Source organism: Caretta caretta, chromosome 10 (genome assembly GCF_965140235.1).
Source record: "Caretta caretta isolate rCarCar2 chromosome 10, rCarCar1.hap1, whole genome shotgun sequence".
NCBI classification, from domain to species: Eukaryota; Metazoa; Chordata; order Testudines; family Cheloniidae; genus Caretta; species Caretta caretta.
Window position 1 is genome coordinate 56,232,349 of NC_134215.1, and position 22,827 is coordinate 56,255,175.

Genomic DNA, 22,827 nt, shown 5'->3' on the forward strand with positions numbered 1-22,827 from the left:
AGAATTCGGCCCGAATGTACGCCAAAGTCAGTGGAGTTGCACTGCTCACACCAGCACTGCGTTTGGAACTCTGTTCTGCTTCCAAATATTGGCTGGGTGCAACTTTATTTTAAATCTATTGTTATCTGCTGCTAATAATGAAAAAATAATCATGGAAAATTCCCAATGAATGTTAGTTTAAACAAATGTTTATCAAGGCAGGATCACTGCCTGCTTCCATCTAAATAACCACATTCTTCACTTATCCTTATCCATACTATAATGTACAATGAAAATGGCATTAACTTTTTACATGTTGCTACCCTATTCTACCATGGAGACACTTCTATATAGTTGAAGTGCTTGAGAGCAGTGAGCCCCTATATAAACTCTTTAGTGGGGAATTGACATGCCAGAAAGGGATTTCTCACTGTGGTAGGTAGAAACAGAGCAAGAAGACTCCAAAGAGGTACTGTACTGCATAAAGGCAAAGCAGAATGACAGTAAGTTTACACACTCCTTCTGAAGCTGCTGATCAGTGAAACTGCCAACCCCAGCTTTTGTTCATATAAACATAGGAAGACAGTTCCTATAACAAACTTGCCCCAATGTGCCCTGCAGGGATTCATGTTGCAATTCTTTATTGATCCGTGTTAGGCATTACTCTGCCAGCTTGTAACCCTGCAGTAAGGTAACTCTGTATAAAGAAGCATTTAGCAAGAGAACTACAATAGCTCATCTTTCCACATGCTGTATCTACCAAACACATGGGGAACATTTTGCAGATATGCAACTGACAAAATAGCTAAATCTGACTTTTTTATTTATTTCACAATTACTATATGGACAATGGGCCAGATCTGGGGCCCTGCTAAAGCTTCATTGTGCATCTCCTGAGGCTGCTTGCTGTCAGTTACACGACAGGACTGTCCCAGCATTTAGTAGCCCAAAGATCAGGAGGCCATAAAGGTAGCTCAGTAGCACCCCTTACTGTGGAGTATTGTCCCTTCCCTCAGCACAGGAAGCACGGGTGGAGAATGACATGAACCTGAAGCAAGGACCAGGGACAGAGCTCAGAGCTTCCCTGTAGATATGTCTATACTGTAATGTAAGCCTATCCTTGAGCCTGGGCTCAAGCCTAACCCCCACTGCATCTACACTGCAATTGTACTACCCCGGGGCTTGGATCCAGGGTCCCAGGACCTGTCTGCAGGGCTGGAGGGTCTGAGCTTGAGTTAAGCCAGGACCTATTGCTTTGCACTGTAGATGCAGCCCCACTTGAGTCAGGTCCCAGAAGTCAGCAGCAAATATCCCACAATTCCATGAGACAACTTTCTTATATCCTCTGTATCCCAACAACTTCCTTATACCCCTCTGCAATCCACTCTTCTGAAAATGGAAGACACACCACCTTCGTGAATGGCAACCGCTCAGGTCAGCATTAACCCATTCTCTTCTGATCATCCATCAGCAAGCGCACTATCAGAGAGCCTCCTGGGTTTGCAATGGAGAGCTAACCAATCAAGCCTTTTGCAAAGTGAGCTGCTTCCTGGTAACATGTAGGGTGGGCAGTAAAGTTTTTCGACAGTGCACCATGGTCCTAGGGATAGAATGACCACATTTCAGGGGCGGGGATGGAAGGGCACTAGGGACTTCCGGATATGGCTACTTTGACTAGGGTCTGTGCACTGCAGTGTGGACGCCAGAGCCCTAGCTTCAAGCATGGGTTAGAAAAGACTTAATATAAGGTAGAAATACTATGTAGATGCTCAAACTCAGGGTTCCCTAACACAGTCAGCTGACTTGAGTCCCATTAACCTTGGGCTTACTTTTCAGTGTAGACAAATCGCCTGTGGAAGAGCAGGCTAGCTATTCCTGAGAGGCAGGCAGGCAGGGGGACTGAGGCTGGACATACAGTTTAGGGAGCCATAAAGAGGGATTAGGCAAGGACTAGATAATTGGGGCAGGGTTTATTTTGAAGTGGGGTAAACAACCAAGGAATAGGATGTGGTAAGGCGATGTGAGAGAACTTAAGGCACACAGGACAAATATATTTGTTCCCAGTGTAACAGTATACTGAGGAGAAGCATATTTGTCCTTATGATCCTAAGGATAAAATTGTAACAGAAGATAGAACAGTCTATAATGCAAGTCTATCCTTTTATGCATTTACATTACTTGGAAAGCGGAAGTACCCACACAGATGCATGTGCACACGTGCACACACACATGTTCATATTTGAAAATAAAACCAGAGCCCTCCTCACAGCTGTATGATTGGTCCTTTGGTTTTGGGCTCAGAGGATGGAAGGGAATTCTGAGAGCCAGTTAAGCTCCAGTGAAAAGCCTCTGAACCATTAACCTACTGAACCATTAAACTACAGTAAAGTAAAATTGTTTTATGCCAAGTTGGAATCAGACTGAAAAGTATGTATTTTCTATTCATACATATGAAATATGTCGTGACAGTTATTTAGTTAGGGTCATGCAAGTTCAGCAGCTACAGAGGATGGAAACAAAGGCATCCAGTGTAACACTACATCAGTTCTTTGAAATCTCAGGTCATGTGGGCATGCTTAAGAAAATCTTCTAAAGTAGATTTTACAATAATCAACTCATCACTGGCATGCTGGTCTAAAGGCATTAAGCCAGCACTAGAGAGGGGTTAGAAATAAGGTTAGACGGAATACACTTTCAGGTCTGGGTGGTCTTGTCAAATCATTATCAGACCTTCCTAGAGACAGTTTGCAATGATAACATGTATGTTTTATTTTATTTTGTTACATAATGTGAATACATTTTAATGGTTGACAGCAGTGACCACACTGAACAGTACTGTTCCAAAATTTCTAGTGCCATTCATTTACAAGAACCCTTTTAAAGTTTAATCTTGTAAAAACAAAGAAAACATTTTTGTCCATATAATCAGAATTTAATTTGCCTAGATTTGAATGCAGAGTGGTCCTTGCAGTCTCTTTAAAATTGCACGTAAAAATTTCTCCTGTTGTTTAAAAGGAGGGGCTCTTCCCTGCTGCATGGTGCTCAGTACAATAATAAAAGATAAACAACAGGCATGTCTGTTTGTGGAAAATATCTGAAAAATGGAAACAGGCATTGGGGCTGACAGCTAAAAGCAATAGGCTGGATTGTAGCTTTACAATCTACCCTGAGCATGCTGCACTGCCCCAGGAGAAGAGCACTGAATGAATTGTGATTCAGAGGCTACCAATTCCTCTTCTGCAGCCCCAGATTTCTGGTGGATGAGGAATAAACTACTTCTCTCCTTTTCATGGAAACAGTTTGTTCCCCTTCCTTCGTTACAAGCCAGCTACTTTGGCCTGTGAGCAGGGGAGGGAGGGATAGACCCAAGACTTCTCCTACTCCCTGCCCTTCTTCACCACCCTGCCCGCTTATTTGCTCACAGAGGCAATCAGCTGTTGCTCCCCCTCCCCTGTGGCCAGCTAGAATCACAATATAAGCAGAGGTATAAGGGTGTGGGGAGAACCTTGCTCCCAGTTCAGACGAGTAAGAGTTACGACAATCATCCCCACAGTAAACAACCCTGAACCCCCACTGATCCTGGGATTGCTCCATCAGCCCAGTTTGTAACAGTATTCATTAAATATTACTTGCAATGGAGCTCAGAGTTACCTTTGTTTCCTTATCGCTTAACTGATACGGTAACATTTTTCAAGCTAAAAAACAATGGTGCCCTGTGCAGTCCAAATTAATCTCTGATGCTGCTCCCTGTTCCAAGGGAATACTCTCCTGGTGGCAGTTGTGAATCACTACTGCCCTCCACATCATTCCCCCACAGCCAGTTGGAATATGTGGCAAGAAGTTTAAAAAAGTTGCAACGTGATTCAGCCTCTGTGGGCTGAAAGCTCCATTTATCCCCAAAAATATGTCACCATCCTACCCCATAAAAATCAGTGACAGAGGGATCCCTCCTAGCAGCTCTCTGGGGGGTGGGAGGGTTCTGATACAATTAGACTGCGTAAGCAGAGATTGGAAAGTCGTTCTGTCACTTTGAAACTATAAGGACCCTTTCCTTTTCCCACCAGGATCTTTGCAAAAGAATTACTATAGTCCAGGATTGTAGGAATTTTTGCAGGTTGCACAACCTCGTAAGAGGGAGAGGAATGAATCTAGCACAGGGAATTGTGTGGTATGTGGGAGGCAGAGAGCTAAGTTACATGGGCTCTAATCCCCCTGAATATACTTGCAACTCCCTGTCATAGAGCAAGAGATGGAGGGTGCCCTGGTACAGCAGGCCAGCCTTTTCCCTGAAAAAGTTTGCCTTTTATGGAGCCAGCATCCAGAAAGCAGCCCAGAAAACCACGGGTATATTTTGGCTGTCACAGTCTCACACTTACTGTACATACAAAAGTATACATCAAAACTGTTTCAAGACTCTGCTACTTACTGGAATGCTTTTAACCACAGAGGAAACATCTATGTCTGACAAAGTAAAGTGAACCATTAATTACCTGAAAACACTGGAGTTGATATTTGCTACCCAATCATGGTCAACTCACAGTGTATGCAGGCAATGGATGTAAAATGTCTTTGTACATTATTATATGAGGCTAAGATTTCTGAGAAGGAAAAAAATACTTATTTGCTAGGTCCACTATCTCCCTTTATAAATTAGTTAATACTGAGAATACTTTTTATCTAAGTAGAAATAGCAGCTCCATTAAAATACCTTTCCCACCCAAATTCAAACCACAATACTTGAATCTTTGCCAAACTGTTTGGCATATTGCTAGACAATACTAAAGCTCTGCACTGTTTTCTAGCACTGGTCTGCCACTCCTTTGTACTTTTCTCTTTCCAAATATTTGCTCAGGACTTCTTTTATTACAGTATTTTTTATCTCTTTCTGCAGACAAATAACTCAAGCTATATTTAACTGCACAACTTTTTTCCTGAGTATAAATGGTACCGTTATTGTTTGCAGTTGAACCTATAAATAATGCAAAAAAACGCTAGTTAGTACATATAAAGATCCCCCATACCCAAAAGATTTTAAATTTTCATAAATCAAACAAAACAAAAAGATTTTTGCAGTCAGAACTGCAGGAAAAGAACCTTATCTCTGAGCCCCCTCAGACCTTGTAGCGTTAGGCTGGGTAGGTATGGGAGGCTGTCATGGAGAAAATCCTGTTGTTGCAAGAAATGATGATTTAATATCCAGGTCTATTTCCTTTGACTCAATATTGAACCAATGCCACAGCATGAGGTATTAAAGTGCACCTGTCCTTTATACAAGACATAAAAACAAGGTCCTGGCAACTTGTAGTCATTAAAAAACTCAAGGCATTTTTGTGTGTGTGTGATTAAGAATATCAGCTTTGATGTCTTGGCCAAATTTTAAATATGGATAGCTACCTTCTACCTTTCCTTGCAGTTATAAGTGGCTCAAGCATTCGAAACTGCTGTATGCAGTTGTTGCACACTGTTAAACAATTGCCATGTTCCAGTCCAGAGGTAGCCTCATTTCAGTGATGGCTGAAGTGTTTTTTTTTTTTATTTAACTTGTATAATTCATTAGTTAGCATGAAAAGATTTTTGAATTGTGAAACTAGGACATCTGTCACTGTGGGGAAGTGGTGGGGAAATCGTGTAGTGTGTTTTTGACAGCTGTGGGAGTGTGGTCACAGGAAAGGTGACTACTTGTTTTCCCTAATCTTTAGCTTTCCAGCCACCCACCCCATGTCCTTCCAAATTCTCTCTCTCTTTCCTAGCATGCTCCATCTTCTTCTCTAGCTACAAATATTCCCTCCCTACTTGTTCCTCAGCCCCTACCTTCAGTGCAATTGGCACTCAGCTACAGAGGTTGGATCCTGCCAGAAACGACCCGTATCTGTTGATAGTGGGTAGGGGCACAATTTAAAGGTTCGGTTGCCCCTGGAACAGTTTGAATCATGACTCCCCTCCCCGCAGACAGTCCCCCTCTTATCCTCAGTCTCCCCTCCCAGAAAGCAGCGACCCCTCCCTGCAGCTCCCAGCTGTTGCTCCTGCCTCTCTGCCTGGAGTGCAGCTTGCTGGCTCCAGCAGCTGCCATGCTGGGAGGCAGCCTGGCCGCACTATGTAACCGAGTGGGGCTGGCAAACCATGTCAGAGATCTGCGGGGATGGGGAGGACATGACCCTGCGTGTGTCCCCCACAGGCATTGCCTCTCCCTCCTGCTCTACCAACTCCTAGCTGTGCCTTTGCCAGATTTGAATGGAGCTCTCTTTCTCTCTCTCTCTCTGCAGGTCACATCTTCACGGAATTTGTGATGCCACCATACAGTGGATTATGCAGTGTCTTGTCTAACATTGTATATAGCTTAGCACAGTAGCTGGACCAATTTGGGGATGTAGCAGCTGGCAGAAAGAAAGATGCTGGGTTTGGTTCTAGCACAGGCAAAGCTGTGCCAGCAGAAACAGAGAGCAAGTAGGGAGACAGTGAGAAAGGGACAGGGAGAAGGTAACCAAAGAGACACCTGGTCACTCCTAGCAAAATAAGAACGGCACCCTGATTTCACTAGAACTAGGCACGTCGGTGAGGACAGTTCTTCATCATTGGGACATCTTATCACCGACACTATTTAAAGCTGGAAATTTCATTGGAGTTTATAGGAGTTGAGACCCAAATCCCATTGCAATTACATAGTATTTGCACACTTCACTCCCTTAGGCTCCATTGAAGTTCCTGGTTTAATTCTATAAAGCACTCTTTGGCTACACAAATGCATGAGCAGATCAAAAGGGTGCTTGTACATACATGAACACACACACTTTTTTACTCAGGATCACTCACTCTCATTTCTGTTTGTGGTGCTGCAGAGGTATTGCTATATTTGCTCATCCACACAATATGTTATGTGATTATGCAGACCAGCTCACTCTAACCCAGGAAATAGTTGTTCCCTCACTTGGAAGTGACAGCTCAGCTTAATGATAACAAGAAAAATAATAAGAACAGGAGTACTTGTGGCACCTTAGAGACTAACCAATTTATTTGAGCATAAGCTTTCGTGAGCTACAGCTCACTTCATCGGATGCATTCAGTGGAAAATACAGTGGGGAGATTTATATACACAGAGAACATGAAACAATGGGTGTTATCAAACACCCTGTAAGGAGAGTGATCAGGTAAGGTGAGCTATTACCAGCAGGAGAGCGGGGGTGGGGTGGGGGGAACCTTTTGTAGTGATAATCAAGGTGGGTCATTTCCAGCAGTTGACAAGAACGTCTGAGGAACAGCGGCGGCGGGGAGGGGGGGGGTGTTCTCCTACTGGTTTTTGAATGTTATAATTCTTGACTTCTGATTTGTGTCCACTTATTCTTTTACTACAGGACAGGCCCAACAAAGAAAATAACAGAACGCCACTAGCCATCACCTTCAGCCCCCAACTAAAACCTCTCCAACGCACCATCAAGGATCTACAACCTATCCTGAAGGACGACCCATCACTCTCACAGATCTTGGGAGACAGGCCAGTCCTTGTTTACAGACAGGCCCCCAACCTGAAGCAAATACTCGCCAGCAACCACACACCACACAACAGAACCACTAACCCAGGAACCTATCCTTGCAACAAAGCCCATTGCCAACTGTGTCCACATGTCTATTCAGGGGACACCATCATAGGGCCTAATCACATCAGCCACACTATCAGAGGCTCGTTCACCTGCACATCTACGAATGTGATAGATGCCATCATGTGCCAGCAATGCCCCTCTGCCATGTAAATTGGCCAAACCGGACAGTCTCTACGTAAAAGAATAAATGGACACAAATCAGACGCCAAGAATTATAACATTCATAAACCAGTCGGAGAACACTTCAATCTCTTTGGTCACTCGATTACAGACCTAAATGTGGCAATATTACAAGAAAAAAACTTCAAAAACAGACTCCAAGGAGAGACTGCTGAATTGGAATTAATTTATAAACTGGATACAATTAATTTAGGCTTGAATAAAGACTGGGAGTGGATGGGTCATTACACAAAGTAAAACTATTTCCCCATGTTTATTCCCTCCCCTGCCCTCCTCAGACGTTCCTGTCAACTGCTGGAAGTGGCCCACCTTGATTATCACTACAAAAGGTTTTCTTCCCCCGCTTTCCTGCTGGTAATAGCTCACCTTACCTGATCACTCTCCTTACAGTGTGTGTGGTTAACACCCATTGTTTCATATTCTCTGTGTATATAAATCTCCCCACTGTATTTTCCACTGAATGCATCCGATGAAGTGAGCTGTAGCTCACGAAAGCTTATGCTCAAATAAATTGGTTAGTCTCTAAGGTGCCACAAGTACTCCTTTTCTTTTTGCGGATACAGTCTAACACGGCTGTTACTCTAAAACCTGTCATTAAAGAAAAATAATATTAGCTACCCAATATGCTTTGTGAAGGGGCCCAAAAATCCAGATGATGGTTTACCAGTCACAGCCCTAAAGGGTTAGCTGTTTCTGTGTAGAGGGACGTTGCACAATGTTACAACGTCCCTCTACACAGAAACACTAAAAAAAGTCAGTGCTCAGACTGATGTTGAGGGCCATAGCAAGGCCCTCCACACCAGTAAAGTAATGCATAGGAAATGTGAGGGAATGGGACCATGGGCAGAGTGGCTGGAAACTCTATATGTGCTGCAGAAAAAACTCCTTTTTGGAAGGCCACAGTGGGATATCCATGCAAATCTGGGTTAACTCATATCCAGTGACCTCAATAGCTCAAACAAGGGCACTTCAAGCACTATTCTAAGCCATAGGATGAAGTATTAGCCACAAGGGGAGAGTCAGAGCCACTCAGACTGGCCCCAGCATGAAGATGAATTTCAATTCCTAAACCTGCCACACTCTATTTGGATACCACCTGTATACTTGGACTCCATGGGGATGGAGTGAATTTTCATCCTTATTCCTTAAATGGAATGTTTGTTATGAGGTAGGTTAAACCTTGTTATAACCATAGAATATCAGGGTTAGAAGGGACCTCAGGAGATCATCTAGTCCAACCCCCTGCTCAAAGCAGGACCAATACCCAATTTTTGCCCCAAATCCCTAAGTGGCCCCCTCAAGGATTGAACTCACAACCCTAGGTTTAGCAGGCCAATGCTCAAACAGCTGAGCTATCCTTCCCCCTTGTTTGTTTAAACTCTTTTTGCATCCCATGATTTTGTTTTAATCCTTCTTTCCCTTTTGGTCTGATCTTGCACCCAGTGAAGTCAGAGGCAAACCTCCCATGACCTTCACTGCAGCAGGACTGGTGTTACTTTGTTGTGGTCACTGACATGTGTGCTCTGCCTTCATAAGCTGAGCTAAAGCTGAGTTAAAGCCTCGTTGAAAATGATGTGTGAACATGCCAGTCATTTAAGATAGTTGTAAGAGACAGTTAAGGGGTCACACCTAAAACAAGACAAAATGGAGTCTGTTCAGAAACTAGCACCATGTAGGCAGAGGCTTCCACTGGGTATTGTTCTGACCTGTGTTTGTGTGTGTGCGTGCACGCACGTAAAAGGCTAGCTGGGCATGGGAGGGCCAACAAGAAACTGAAAAGAAAGATTCAGGGGTAAGAGAAACAAAGCCAAGCAGCATCCTGTAAGCAAGCATGGTGTGACCCTGGAGAAGCCTAGAGGAAGGTTCCGGGTCTGATGCTGGAAAACGAGGCTTGGGGTTGTAAGCTAAGAAACTGGTCCTTTTGGTTTTGGTCCCTCCTGCATTCACAGAATCAGGATTTTGTATATTCCTTGTAAATAAGCAAGATTGCATTAAAGAAACTACCAGACTCCATCACCAATTTCTACTCCCAGTTGGAACTTCCTCAGAGCCCCAAACTTTGACTAGCCACTCAGGTCAAATAGGGACAACTCATTAATCCAGCACCAAATATTTTTCAGGCAGTAATTTTCCAAAAACACTAACCCAGGAACCTATCCTTGCAACAAAGCCCGTTGCCAACTGTGTCCACATATCTATTCAGGGGACACCATCACAGGGCCTAATCACATCAGCCACACTATCAGAGGCTCATTCACCTGCACATCTACCAATGTGATAGATGCCATCATGTGCCAGCAATGCCCCTCTGCCATGTACATTGGCCAAATGAGACGGTCTCTACGTAAAAGAATAAATGGACACAAATCAGACGTCAAGAATTATAACATTCAAAAACCAGTTGGAGAACACTTCAATCTCCCTGGTCACTCGACTACAGACCTAAAAGTGGCAATATTACAAGAAAAAAGCTTCAAAAACAGACTCCAATGAGAGACAGCTGAATTGGAATTACTTTGCAAACTGGACACCATTAACTTTGGCTTGAATAAAGATTGGGAGTGGATGTGTCATTACACAAAGTAAAACTATTTCCCCAGGTTTATTTTTCCCCCCTACTGTTCCTCACACAATCTTGTCAACTGCTGGAAATGGCCTATCTTCGTTATTACTACAAAAGGTTCTTTTTGGTTTTTTTCCCCCTCTCCTGCTGGTAATAGCTCACCTTAACTGATCATTCGCGTTATAATGTGTATGATAACACCCATTGTTTCATGTTCTCTGTGTATATCTATATATCTTCCTACTGTATTTTCCACTGCATGCATCCGATGAAGTGGGTTTTAGCCCACGAAAGCTTATGCTCAAATAAATTTGTTAGTCTCTAAGGTGCCACAAGTACTCCTGTTCTTCTTCCAGCAACAGTGTTTCTCGAAAGCCTTTGAGAGAGAAAACTCCACTGCACTTACATTTTCTTTCCTCTGCGTTTTTTTCTGGGAAAGCTCTCCCCACCTCTAGCCTTAAGCAATAACAATATAGATGATAAGCTGCAGTTCATTAACTTTCTAACTTTCTCCCACTTTGAGGGTGCATATTGAAATCATTTGTTGGCCTTCTCCCACCCTTCTCAAAATCCATGGGTAAAACAAAAACAGCTTTCCCATAGTCCCTTCCATAGAAATTATTTAAGAAATATTTTTTGTTATTGCATTCTATTATTTATATAGTCCATGTGCCTGTGTTGTCATCAATGCTCTTACTTACTTTTATCTTGCGAGAGGTTCTCTTATCTTCAGTGCCCTGGTGTTCTTGTTTCTTATTGAGGACTAGAAACATCTGGAATAAACAGGAACTCCACAGCAATCAAAACTGGAAAATCCTTTTGGCACTAAGGAAAATTCATTTAGTACACAGAGAAATTCCCTTGTAACAATGGATTCTTTACAATATTTCCCCAGCGGCCATATATCTCATCTGCTCACTTACCCAGAATCATGTGTGTCTCAGGAAAACACACCATCACAGGAAGCTTGTTCTATTTGCATATCTTGCAATGCATTAATTCACTTGAAGGATTGCAATACCTAACTTTTTCACTTGTGACCTTTACAGGAAAATCTGAGACGGACTCTGTAGGTTCCCCTCACCCTGAAATACTCCTGGCTGTAGACACAGGAACAACACATGCCATGATCATGTTTGAATGTAAAAGTAAAAAAGCAGTTGATAAAAAGTGCTTCAAAGTGACTCTCAGCAAAAAACTTTTTCCCCTCTCACAAAGCGCCTGCTAGCCACCATGATAACATAGAATATTTCTGTAGCATGGTGAGATGGGGAAGGAATGATATTCCGTCATTCACATGGGGGAGTTTAACATGCATATCTGAGTCAAGCAGACTCAAAAAATAGCAACCAAAGATAAGGCTGCCCTTTGAGGGCTTATCAAAAGCTCTGTTTGGACTTTTCCACATGCAAGAATGCAACTAGCCGGCGTCCCAGGGAGTAGAAATTCACTCAATTACTGGATGCTTACTATAGGAACCAAATCTACATAGGTCCCAAGCCTACAAGATCCTCAGCTGGTGTAATTTAGTGCACCTCCTTTGACAACAAAGGCCCAATGCCAATTTATGCCAGCTGAGGTCCTTTGTGTACAGAACTTCTATGGCTTCATTGATAGTGTGGAGGGCTTACAGAATCAGATCTATAGGTGCTGCATTTTACACTACTAAATGGTCTGTCAGTGTTCCCAGCAAAATGTTAATTTTAGCCGTTATTTATAACTCAACCATTAAGATTTGTTTCAGGCTGAAACTTGTAATGCAGGGTCACAATTCACCCTGGGCTGAAATCTGTTTTCATCTTACATGGGGAAAAACTGTTTGTTTCAGTTTTAAGAATATGCTATAATCAGTTTAATATGCCAATTCACTTTTCACACTCTTTTACCTAACAACAGCTTCATTTTTGAAAGACAATTCTGTCTACACTATTTGATAAGCTTCCACAAATTTGAACAAAAAAGTTTGTTTAGAAAAATATTTGAGTGAACACATGCAAAATGACTTTACACTGGAAATTTCATAAAGTTTTTTTGCCAGTGGTGACTAGCTACATGCTTATCACTCACAGTGACCCAATAGGCCATAATCATTCCACTGGATTACTGAACCATGAAGCCAAGTGTCTCTAAACAGAACTTGATGTGTTAGACTGAATTTAGCCACAAATAGCTACATTTAAATAATGTTAAAGATCTGGCTTAAACACACAGAAGCAGCAAAAATAATTAGGACTTAAATGAACATCTGGTGGAGACTGGCCTCTGTCAATCCAAATTTTGGTTCTGAAAAATGAAGGTCAAAATTCTCCAACTGGGGTAGTCTTGTGTTAGGTCCCCAGCTATATTTAGCACTAAAATCCATATTGAAGCCAACGGGAGTACTTGTATGCAAAGTTAAGGTTTGTGGAACTGGCTTCTTAAGTACCATTTTATTTAATATGGATGGGGTACCTAACTTGGTGTCCAAGGTTTAAAATTTTGGCCATGGCTTTTTACAAAAACTGGGAACGCAGAGAAATCTTTCCATATGTTTAATTCCAATGGAAACAGTTAAAAATAAACAGAAATCCCCAGCATGTTTGCAATATGAATATTGCATCATTGTGTTAGTGTATGAGAACCTGAAAGCTAAACAGTAAATTAACTATACAGCAAAAGGTGAAACTGACATTGTCTAAGGTGAGTGAAATGGAAAATGAAAACAAAAGCACAACCAGGGAAAAGTAAACTTCATGTTAAAAATTATTTTCTTTTTATTAATCTAGGGCATTATTTTAACACATATAAAGAATTTGTTTTAAAATTATGATTCTTAATCTAGCTATTTCTTTAATACTGGATGTTATGACTTTTGGGGGTGATTTAGGCCAAGTCACCCTGGTGATTAGTAATACTTCACAATTTCCTGGCTTTTGTAAGTTTTAAATTAAGCCCTTAAAATAAAAGTTGAGGAATTCCATATATGCTAATTAAACTCTCCCAGCTTCAGAGAGATGATCCTTCTTTTTCAGCAATCTATTAACCATTTTCCCACTCTGCCTCTACAGGTAGCTGTCCTAACCTAACACTTTTCAAAGGAGTTGAAATGGATTTTCCCATTTCTGTTCCCAAATCTCTGTTTATAACTTTCAAATGTTAGCAGATATGGAGGATTTTTGTGGATAAATAAGATATAAAGAGAGCCAGATTCTGATCTCATTTACAGTGGTCTATGGCACCAATTCAGCAAAACACTTTGGCACATGCTTAATTTTAAGAATATGAACACTTCTATTGAAGCATTAAGCCCCAGTCCTGTAATCAGATCATCATGGGTGTGAGAGCCCTGATTTTTTTTTAATTTGGAGCTTTTATACACATTGGATTTATATCGCTAAATACAAGATAGAACAATCCTCTTCTGAAAGGCTTTACTCAATCAATGGAGACAGTGAATATTGTTAATTTTCTACAGTAGCACCTCGCTAAAGCAGCAAGTACACATTTACATTCCTATTTTTTTCAGATCCTTATTTCTTCAAAAGAAAAATGTACTTTATCACTTTTAATTTGGGGTGGCTAAAGCAGATCTTTGGCAATTGAAGGCTATGTTCAACTGAAATGTAAAAACAGCCAAGGGCAAACTTCAATTTGGTTCATTTTACCTATTTTGTTCCAGATGTCTGATAGTAAAAAAGTGCTTTTCTCAGATTATGGTATGTCATTTTAATGCATACTCTGATGTTATCTTGAGATACCTATATGACATGCCCTTTTGAAATTAATTCAGGAAGATCATATCAATGAACGCTTTACTGCTCATCTGCAAACTGTTTACAAGCATGAGCTTTAAAGCATAACACTGCACCTGAAATTCTGACCAAATAAATATTGGAATTATACAGCAGAATAGCAAAATGTGCCTTGACACAGACCTAAAAATGTTCATGTCCATTTTTAACCCTTCTGCACTAATCACAGCTTTTGTTTGTCATAGCTGTAAAACCTATGACAGTAACAATCAAGTTGATATGGGAGCTTAAGTTAATTAGATGTTCAAAGTCTTCTTTGCAGCAAAGAGCACACCATTAGAGTTGGCTGATTACTGAGACTGATAAATTATGGCTGTGAGCCAGCTGGCTGCTTATGTTGTTGCTTCCTTTCCAAACAATTGATATAGGTAAAGAAGTTGGAGCTCCTCCTGGAATTAGCAAAAAATACACATAGAAAGGAACTGAGATATGTTAAAAAAAAAACAACTTACAAGTTTATGAATTAAAAGATTTTGTTAATATTTAGAAAGCTTAGCCTGTATTTTTTTCATATCTCTTGATATGGGGGAGCAGAGATTGTGAAAATGAACATACAGCCCTAAATCTGAACCTAATCCTAACTTTCTCTGATCAAGACTACTTGTGGCACCTTAGAGACTAACCAATTTATTTGAGCATGAGCTTTCGTGAGCTACAGCTCACTTCATCGGATGCATACCGTGGAAACTGCAGTAGACATTATATACACACAGAGACCATGAAACAATACCTCCTCCCACCCCACTGTCCTGCTGGTAATAGCTTATCTAAAGTGATCATCAAGTTGGGCCATTTCCAGCACAAATCCAGGTTTTCTCACCCTCCACCCCCCCACACAAACTCACTCTCCTGCTGGTAATAGCCCATCCAAAGTGTCCACTCTCTTCACAATGTGTATGATAATCAAGGTGGGTCATTTCCAACACAAATCCAGGTTCTCTCACTCCCTCACCCCCCTCCAAAAACCACACACACAAACTCACTCTCCTGCTGGTAATAGCTTATCAAAAGTGACCACTCTCCCTACAATGTGCATGATAATCAAGGTGGGACATTTCCAGCACAAATACAGGTTTTCTCACCCCCCACCCACCCCCATACACACACAAACTCACTCTCCTGCTGGTAATAGCTTATCTAAAGTGATCATTAAGTTGGGCCATTTCCAGCACAAATTCAGGTTTTCTCACCCTCCGCCCCCCCCACCCACAAACTCACTCTCCTGTGGGTAATAGCCCATCCAAAGTGACCACTCTCTTCACAATGTGTATGATAATCAAGGTGGGCCATTTCCTGCACAAATCCAGGTTCTCTCACCCCCTCACCCCCCTCCAAAAACCACACACACAAACTCAATCTCCTGCTAGTAATAGCTTATCCAAAGTGACCACTCTCCCTACAATGTGCATGATAATCAAGGTGGGTCATTTCCAGCACAGATCCAGGCTGTCTCACACCCCCCCCCCCCCCCCGCGGGAACACACACACACACACACACACACACACATAAACTCACTCTCCTGCTGGCAATAGCTCATCCAAACTGACCACTCTCCAAGTTTAAATCCAAGTTTAACCGGAACGTCTGGGGGGCGGGGGGGTTTAAGAAAAAGCAAGGGGAAATAGGCTACCTTGCATAATGACTTAGCCACTCCCAGTCTCTATTTAAGCCTAAATTAATAGTATCCAATTTGCAAATGAATTCCAATTCAGCAGTTTCTCGCTGGAGTCTGGATTTGATTTGATTTCAACAATTTCCATCCCACCATCAACCTCAGCCTGATCCAGTCCACACAAGAGATCCACTTCCTGGACACTACAGTGCTAATAAACAATGGTCACATAAACACCACCCTATACCGGAAACCTACTGACCGCTATTCCTACCTACATGCCTCCAGCTTTCACCCCGACCACACCACACGATCCATCGTCTACAGCCAAGCTCTGCGATACAACCGCATCTGCTCCAACCCCTCAGACAGAGACAAACACCTACAAGATCTCTATCAAGCATTCTTACAACTACAATACCCACCTGCGGAAGTGAAGAAACAGATTGATAGAGCCAGAAGAGTTCCCAGAAGTCACCTACTACAGGACAGGCCTAACAAAGAAAATAACAGAACGCCACTAGCTGTCACCTTCAGCCCCCAACTAAAACCCCTCCAATGCATTATTAAGGATCTACAACCTATCCTGAAGGATGACCCAACACTCTCAGAAATCTTGGGAGACAGGCCAGTCCTTGCCTACAGACAGCCCCGCAACCTGAAGCAAATACTCACCAACAACCACATACCACACAACAGAACCACTAGCCCAGGAACCTATCCTTGCAACAAAGCCCGTTGCTAACTGTGCCCACATATCTATCCAGGGGACACCATCACAGGGCCTAATAACATCAGCCACACTATCAGAGGCTCATTCACCTGCACATCCACCAATGTGATAGATGCCATCATGTGCCAGCAATGCCCCTCTGCCATTTACATTGGTCAAACTGGACAGTCTCTACGTAAAAGAATAAATGGACACAAATCAGATGTCAAGAATTATAACATTCATAAACCAGTCGGAGAACACTTCAATCTCTCTGGTCACGCAATCACCGACATGAAGGTCACTATCTTACAACAAAAAAACTTCAAATCCAGACTCCAGCGAGAAACTGCTGAATTGGAATTCATTTGCAAATTGGATACTATTAATTTAGGCTTAAATAGAGACTGGGAGTGGCTAAGTCATTATGCAAGGTAGCCTATTTCCCCTTGCTTTTTCCTGCCCCCCCCCCCCCCCCAGATGTTCTGGTTAAACTTGGATTTAAACTTGGAGAGTGGTCAGTCTGGATGAGCTATTGCCAGCAGGAGAGTGAGTTTATGTGTGTGTGTGTTCCCCGGGGGGGGGGGGGGTGAGAAAGCCTGGATCTGTGCTGGAAATGACCCACCTTGATTACCATGCACATTGTAGGGAGAGTGGTCACTTTGGATGAGCTATTACCAACAGGAGAGTGAGTTTGTGGGGGGGGGCGGAGGGTGAGAAAACCTGGATTTGTGCTGGAAATGGCCCAACTTAATGATCACTTTAGATAAGCTATTACCAGCAGGAGAGTGAGTTTGTGTGTGTATGGGGGTGGGGGGGTGAAAAAACCTGGATTTGTGCTGGAAATGTCCCACCTTGATTATCATGCACATTGTAGGGAGAGTGGTCACTTTTGATAAGCTATTACCAGCAGGAGAGTGAGTTTGTGTGTGTGGTTTTTGGAGGGGGGTGAGGGAGTGAGAGAACCTGGATTTGTGCTGGAAATGACCCACCTTGATTATCATACACATTGTGAAGAGAGTGGTCACTTTGGATGGGCTATTACCAGCAGGAGAGTGAGTTTGTGTGTGGGGGGCGGAGGGTGAGAAAACCTGGATTTGTGCTGGAAATGGCCCAACTTGATGATCACTTTAGATAAACTATTACCAGCAGGACAGTGGGGTGGGAGGGGGTATTGTTTCATGGTCTCTGTGTGTATATAATGTCTACTGCAGTTTCCACGGTATGCATCCGATGAAGTGAGCTGTAGCTCACGAAAGCTCATGCTGAAATAAATTGGTTAGTCTCTAAGGTGCCACAAGTACTCCTTTTCTTTTTGCAAAGACAGACTAACACGGCTGTTACTCTGAAACCTTTCTCTGATCAGTAGACACAGCTAGTAACACATGTAAAGGGATGGAAGAACTTACTAGTTGTTTCCTTCTTCAGAAAGATAGCTACTGTTTGTTTCTCTCTCTGTTTGCATGCATCACTTCTCATCCAACTATTCAGCTGATTCCTATTGTCACAGTCAGTACAGTGATTACCTGGGAGCTGTGGTCATGATGCAACGTCAGCATTCTAAAGCTAGCCCCTAGTGTGCTGAGCCAGCACGGCCCAGCTGTCCTTTATCACTGCAATGTCTGTTTGCCTACAGTTCAGATAGCTGTGCATCCAGATGTGTCACAATACGTCTCCAAGCAAATACTGCACTTTAACAAGACAGACTGGACAGGCATCTTCCTTTCAAGACCACTTCATATTTTATTCAACAAAATGGGATTTTAGAAATTGTTGACCTTCACGCAGGTCTCAGAAGTAACTTTATGGAGAGCAGCATGCTTTTGCGGCTTATCTGTAAAAGAAGCAGTGTGCATCTGTGGGTTATCTGAATGGCAGTCATAGTCCAAACCTGTGGTATGTGAACCACCAATTGTTGGCAGAGTTCGTGCTGCTAGTCTGTGGAAAGCTGGATGGTTATACAGTGCTGGTTCCTCCTTGTTTCCAGCTGCCAAATTGCATTAACAGAAGCATTAAAATGTAACACTTTCCTAATACAACATTTTCATACAAACAATTATTTTCGCCACAGAGATAGTATTTGATTGATTGCCAATGGGAGGAGGGGTGGGGGAATGGACTATAACTATGAATGGGACATAAGGTGGTCTGACAATGTTTCTCAACCTTTTTGATACAAGAGACCAGCTTGCTGCCTTCCTAGACTGGTGTCAGAGAGATCTCAGGGACCTGCAACAGTCCATGGACGGGTCATTGAGAAACATCAGTCTATGAAAAAATGAGGAGTACTTGTGGCACCTTAGAGACTAACAAATTATTGGGCATAAGCTTTCGTGGGCTAAAACTCACATTATCAGATGCATGGAGTGGAAAATACAGTAGGAAGATATGTATATATACACAGTACATGAAAAGATGGGAGTTGCCTTACCAAGTGGGGAGTCAGTTCTAATGACAGTCTATGAGATAATCTCCTAATTAAGATGTAGTCCACACCAATGGGATAATAATGAGTAAACCTGGAAGTATAATGTATGCAGCAGTGTAATGAATAAGCAGAAACAAATGCTGGGACCAAAATACAGACAAAATATAGTCAAATGGCAAGCCTACCTAATTTTATACTTCACAGAAATGTTAGGTGAGAGATGTCTTGAAGAAAGGAGAGAGTTGATTTGTCTATGACAAGCATTGTGCATCAGGGAAAGATATGTACCAAAGCAGAAGCTACTACAAACTCAATTCAGGCTTCTTAGTGTCTTTTCTTACCTTCTTCAGAACACTATTATCTTAGGCACTATCAAACGGAGTTGCCAGTCCTGTGGAACTGCGAAAATGCCCTATATATTTCTACAATATCTGTCATATTTTGTGGTGTTGTTTTTGTTGTTTCTTGATCCTTTTAAGCCACAACATGCCAGTAAATTTGATTCTGGGTTATAATTATTTCAAAAAGCACAAGCTTGGGGACTTAGTTAGTATTAACTTCATGGTGTCTGAATCTGTCTCTGAATCTGGTTGAGTTGCATACTTCCCTCCAGTCACTGAGTCAATATCCCTCTGGAATTTTTTAAAGAAAAATAACAGCTATTTTATCAGTTATAATCCCCAAAATGGAAATGTGCTGTAGCAAGGGAAGCAATTACATCCCCACCTACTGTACATTCAAGCAGTAATTCTGCCATCTGGAGGATTTTTTAAAATGTTCTCCAATCTCAAACAACACTATTTGCTTGAGAATGTATTTAAAAGATGATGGTCATTCTACAATGTCTGGGCTACAGATGACAATTTTGACAGGATACTTCTCTATATTTATACCACATTTTCATATTCTTAAAGAGTTTGATGTTCTCTTGTAGCAAACTCCCATTTATCATCCTTTACAAATTGCAATATAACCTAACAGCTGTGTATGTTGAGTATCTTAAGCTTTCTTTGGTGTTATGATATAGGAGAATGATGTTCAAGAATTATACTTCAATTTAATTCACATTTCATTACCTTTTTTTTTCTGTCATTTTCTATGTTCTGAACCTTATTCTAATTAGAGTGAAGATCAGTTAGCACATAAAGCTCCCTGTCTTCCCCTGCTGATCTTCTGATCACCAGAAAAATCTCAAGAACCCCAATTGTTGTTTCCTTCTTAAGCACCCTATTTTATGATGCCCCTTAAAGTGGCTATCAACCTTTAGGATTTAGGACAGGCTCCGGAGGGCCCTGGTGCAAGAATAGGTTAGGGCCCCTTTCCCGATTCCATTCCCAACACTTCCCACTTAGTGCACCAATAACTCGCACCCAGTCCCTCCCCACTAGGATAGTCAACATTGTATTTCAAAAATAAGGGACTGTTTTCTTAGCACTCCTACCCTACCCCATCCTGCTCCTGGTATTATCATTATTATTGTTGTTGTTAATAATAATAAGCAGTACTCACCTACATTAGCCAGGGGTATTTCTTGCTGCTTTTTGTAGCACTCAGGAACTCTCATTCTTGTTGTACAGAGATGGAAAAAATAAAGGATGTCCCTTGTAACAAGGGACAGTAGGCAACCCTACTCCCCACCACCCTGGGTACCTTTCTAGCCACTCACTGACACTTCCCCCCGCCTCCACCGGTTGAGCGCTGCACTTGTTATCCCAGATGCTCAGTAGCTGTGCTTGTTAACATTGCCTGTCCTGCACTCACTCAACGCAAGCCAAATGTGAGTGAGTGGCATTGTGACCAGGCCCATGGGGTTGCAGCACCACCCAGGTTTGGCCCAGCCACCCCTCTGTTATGAAGGATGGGCAGTGGGCCAAACCTGAGTGGCACTGCGACCCTGTGCACCAAATTGCAACACTACTCACTCAAATTTGGTCCCACTGCCCCTATGTCCAAAGGAGGGGCAGCCAGGTGAAATGCTGAAGCATTGCTCCATCTGGTTGGACCCTCATAACCTTGTGGTTGTTAGCGTGACTGCACCACTTGCACCATCGAAGCTACATCAGTGGGATGAGATTCACTTTTGAGGTTGTCAACACTAACCCTAAATTGTCTGGAAAAGGTAGCTACTGAAGCCCTTTCTCTATGGATATTTTCCTTACCCTCAAAATATGAGAGAGCTACATTTGAAGTGTTCCTAGTGCTTGTGTTTCTTCTCTAACTACTGCTTGGTTCAGAGACGCAGTCTTGTCTAGTGGATAGAACAATGGCCTGGGGGTCAGGAAACTTGGATTCTATTCCTAGTTCTGCCCCTGATTAGGCATATGACCTTGGACAAGTGACTTACCTCTCTACGTCCTTTTACCCTCCCACTCTTTGTCTTTCTATTAAGAATGTAGGGGGCAGGGACTATCTCTTAGGCCAGGTTTACACTAAAACTTTTGCCAGTATAGTAATTGCAGTAGGGGCATGATTTTCTGTGTCATTTCTATACTGGCAAAAGCCCTAGTGGAGATGCAGTATAAAAGTACTTTTGTCAGTACAGCTTATTTTCCTCACTGAACTGATATAAGTTATACCAGCAAAAACCCTTTTCTAGTAGTATAAGCTATGTCTATAGTAGAAGGGTTTGCTGGTATTGCTATATTGGCATAGCTATACCAGCACACCTTTTCAAGTGTAGATGTGACCTTACTCCTTAAGTACAGTTCCTAACGTAATGGCTTCCCAGTTCAGTTGAGGCCTCCAGGTGCTACTAATACAAATAATAAATACTGTTATGATGGGAGTTGCTAGATGACATTGTTACACACAGAGTTACACATTCTTTTTTTACCATATGAACAGTGCACGGTCTTTGAAGAAATGCTGTATTGTTAGTTCGTGATGCAAATTCTGTAAGGGGGGAGCTGTTGCAAACAGCAAGAGAGTTCTCACTTGACTTACTCTCTCTAACTAGAATATATTATTATTGGTGTAGAGTTGCTTCCTATGAACAGGCATTGATGTATGGGCTGAGATCTCTGCAATGCCTACCCATTTGTGACTCACACCATTCAAGGACTGGTCTATATCGTGTAATTAAACAAGTTACACTAAGAAAATACCCAGATTCCACATCACTGATTTCTTTCCCAAAGGGAAACTGACCTGCATGACCACAAATTCTGATACTACTAGGCGGATGGACAGCAATACTAATAGAATGATGACTTGTCTTCACTATCCTTCCTCAGTTGAAAAATGGGATGATTAAATACCATTACAATAGACAGATAGATCATAGATAAGTTAATACCCTGCTTTGAGAGAAGACGACAGAGAATCTTCATGCCAGCAAATGTAGTGTGTCATCTGATTGATCTGTATATTTGCTGTTCAGTAATTTGCATTGAAGTAAATGGAAGTATAACATCTAAAATCATTCTCAGAAATAAGTGCAGAATGCCCAAGACACTTACACTTTGTATCAAAAGACCAGCATGCTGGAAGAAAGGCATATAAACTCAGAAAAACTGTAGGATTATTACACAGGACTTGTCATTTTTATATGACACAGATATGTCACACACTTATACAAGCTCTAGAGATCTTCTCTTTTGTACTAGAGTGTCATCTTGTGAGCTGTTTGGGTGAGCCAAAGGACTTCAAAATGAAACTTAGCTTCTTGATCAAGATGATACTCCAACACAAGAAGACAGGCTACTGTGAGTATATATAAATATATCATAAAGACCTGATTTTTTTTATTTTAAAAAATTAACAAAACATTAAGGACTTTAAAACTGAGCAGGTTTTGGTGCTGCTTAACCCACAACATAAAGCAATGTCTCTTTTCAAAAGAGAGCTGAATTTTTCAGTCTACCCACTTTTAGGTACTTTTACTGCACCCAATCTGATTATTATAAATTCATTAGTACTTACAGTTTTACAAACACACAATCATATGTTAAAATATTGTGCTTGTGT

The 22,827-nt window shown here is 41.9% G+C and overlaps 1 protein-coding gene across 7 annotated transcripts in view; it reads right to left on the minus strand.

The window, feature by feature from the left end:
* The window catches only part of TJP1 (tight junction protein 1), a 308,680-nt gene that overhangs the window by 208,862 nt on the left and 76,991 nt on the right, over nucleotides 1-22,827 (minus strand). The window contains exon 1 of one of the 7 annotated variants that reach the window (XM_075133035.1): nucleotides 11,019-11,126. The exons of the other annotated variants lie outside the window; for them this stretch is intronic. Within the exon in view, the coding sequence (XP_074989136.1) occupies nucleotides 11,019-11,090 (72 nt within the window). The 5' untranslated portion in view covers nucleotides 11,091-11,126. Of the gene's footprint in view, nucleotides 1-11,018; nucleotides 11,127-22,827 lie in introns of those variants that run through there. 7 annotated transcript variants of the gene reach the window in all.